The sequence below is a fragment of the Acanthisitta chloris genome, unplaced genomic scaffold, assembly GCF_000695815.1.
Source record: "Acanthisitta chloris isolate BGI_N310 unplaced genomic scaffold, ASM69581v1 scaffold26951, whole genome shotgun sequence".
Classification (NCBI taxonomy): Eukaryota; Metazoa; Chordata; class Aves; order Passeriformes; family Acanthisittidae; genus Acanthisitta; species Acanthisitta chloris.
In genome coordinates this window covers 11,357-13,042 of record NW_008658148.1, presented here as the reverse complement: position 1 = coordinate 13,042, position 1,686 = coordinate 11,357, and the positions used below count along the sequence as shown (strand labels likewise).

The window sequence follows — 1,686 nt, the reverse complement described above, 5'->3', positions numbered from 1 at the left end:
ACTTGGCCTCTCACATTAGTGCAGGGTCACATGGCCAGGGTCTCTCCTCTGCAGCTGGGTGGTGTCAGCTCTCCATCTCTACTGGGTGACTTGGTTAATGTCTGTGCCAGAGTAGTTGTGCACTCTGTTGTGTAGTTGTCTCTCAAGTGCAAAGGTACAAACCTGCTGTTTGGATACAGGTGTGTTAACTCCAGTGATGTTTCCTAAGTGCCCTAGTGACACTTGGAGAATTTTAAAGGTTATGCTATGAAGATGTGACATGCCTGTTCCTACAGTTCTGACAGAGAAGGTTATGTTCTTCATCTCCTCTGATGGCCTTTCCAGTGCGTCTTGCATATCCTGTTTTCCACTCCTGCCTGCAGGTTCAGAGGATGGGAAGATCCATGTTTGGAATGGGGAAAGTGGGATGAAGGTGGCTGTGCTGGATGGGAAACACACGGGTCCTATAACCTGCCTGCAGTTCAATCCAAAATTCATGACTTTCGCTAGCGCATGTTCCAATATGGTAAGGAAATGGTTAGCTCAGTGAGGTGCTAACCCCTCCAGAGATGAACTTGAGAAGGCTCAGTGCCTCTGAGTATTGCCTGGGCTTTGGTTGAGAGCCAGGCTCGTTTGTTCCTCTCTGACTGTGCTGTACCTGGCAGGTACATATGTGGGACAGCACACATGAAAGCAGAGCAGGGAGTGAGAGTGCACGCAGAAGTACAGGTTCTTTAGGTCCCTGCACATGGCTGATATTTTCAGTTTGTGTAAGCCTGGCTTGCTCTGGAGAACATGCAGTGCAAACCAAAGCTATGTAAGCAAGGATTAAGCTTAAACTGCTGGGAGGGCATTGCTGCCTCTCTGGTAGTCTCTGCCTGTGTGCATACAGAAGGTAGCAGTGATCAGATCTCCTGTGGGAGATATTTGTGTTCTGCTCTGAAAAGATGCTTTCTTTCCTTTATTTTAGGCCTTCTGGTTGCCAACGATCGATGACTAATTCCTACTCTGCAGCCGCTGTTGGATGACTCCCATACTGCTAACAGCAGCACATCATGCAAGCATAGTATTGGAATTGCCTACATCTCCTAGACTGTATTCCTGTTCCTGTGTGTTTTCCATGTCTTACCTTTATTTGCTGCATTCCCTTCTGAGGACCGCTCTGCTCAGCCTCCTGGCACATTCAGAAGCAGCATGTTACACATTCTTACCTTCCAGTCTGTGCCCAGCAGGCTTCAGCCCAAGTTGGAACTGACATAGTATTATTCTAAGAGCAGTGAAGCCTGTTTAATTTACAAAATGCTTGTGGCATTTTTTTTTAAGCTGTAATTGTGTTTTTTCCTGCTGTAAGTGCACAAGGCTATTGATGTTCCAAGGTGGAACGTGCAGTTCCTTCCCATAAGTGCATGTTTTAACATCTGGGATCTTTCTGGTTTCACTGCAGTCCGCAGATGCAAACACTTCTGTGCCAAATGTGAACATTGACAGTTTTCGACTTCACCCAGCAGATGCTGATTCTCTTGCAGTGGAACACGCACCAGAAGAGTGGGTGACTGTGAATATACGTGATACATTTTGTCATCCTTTTTGTGATGATTTAATGTGCAACTGTACAGGTTTAGTCCACTGCCAGAGGTTGGCAAAGCCTCCTTGCTGTTTGCTGTGCCAGCATCCTGGTGGCACAGACAGCACTGATGAGGTCCCGCC

At 47.1% G+C, this 1,686-nt stretch overlaps 1 protein-coding gene across 1 annotated transcript in view; it reads left to right on the top strand.

Annotated features, from left to right (window-relative positions):
• The window catches only part of WDR82 (WD repeat domain 82), a gene marked incomplete at its 5' end in the record, with an annotated part of 11,082 nt that extends 9,787 nt beyond the window's left edge, over nucleotides 1–1,295 (top strand). The window contains 2 exons of the mRNA XM_009085011.1: nucleotides 363–505; nucleotides 950–1,295. Coding sequence (XP_009083259.1) covers nucleotides 363–505; nucleotides 950–979 — 173 coding nt within the window. The remainder of the gene's footprint in view (nucleotides 1–362; nucleotides 506–949) is intronic.
• Between the last annotated feature and the right edge of the window lie 391 nt (nucleotides 1,296–1,686).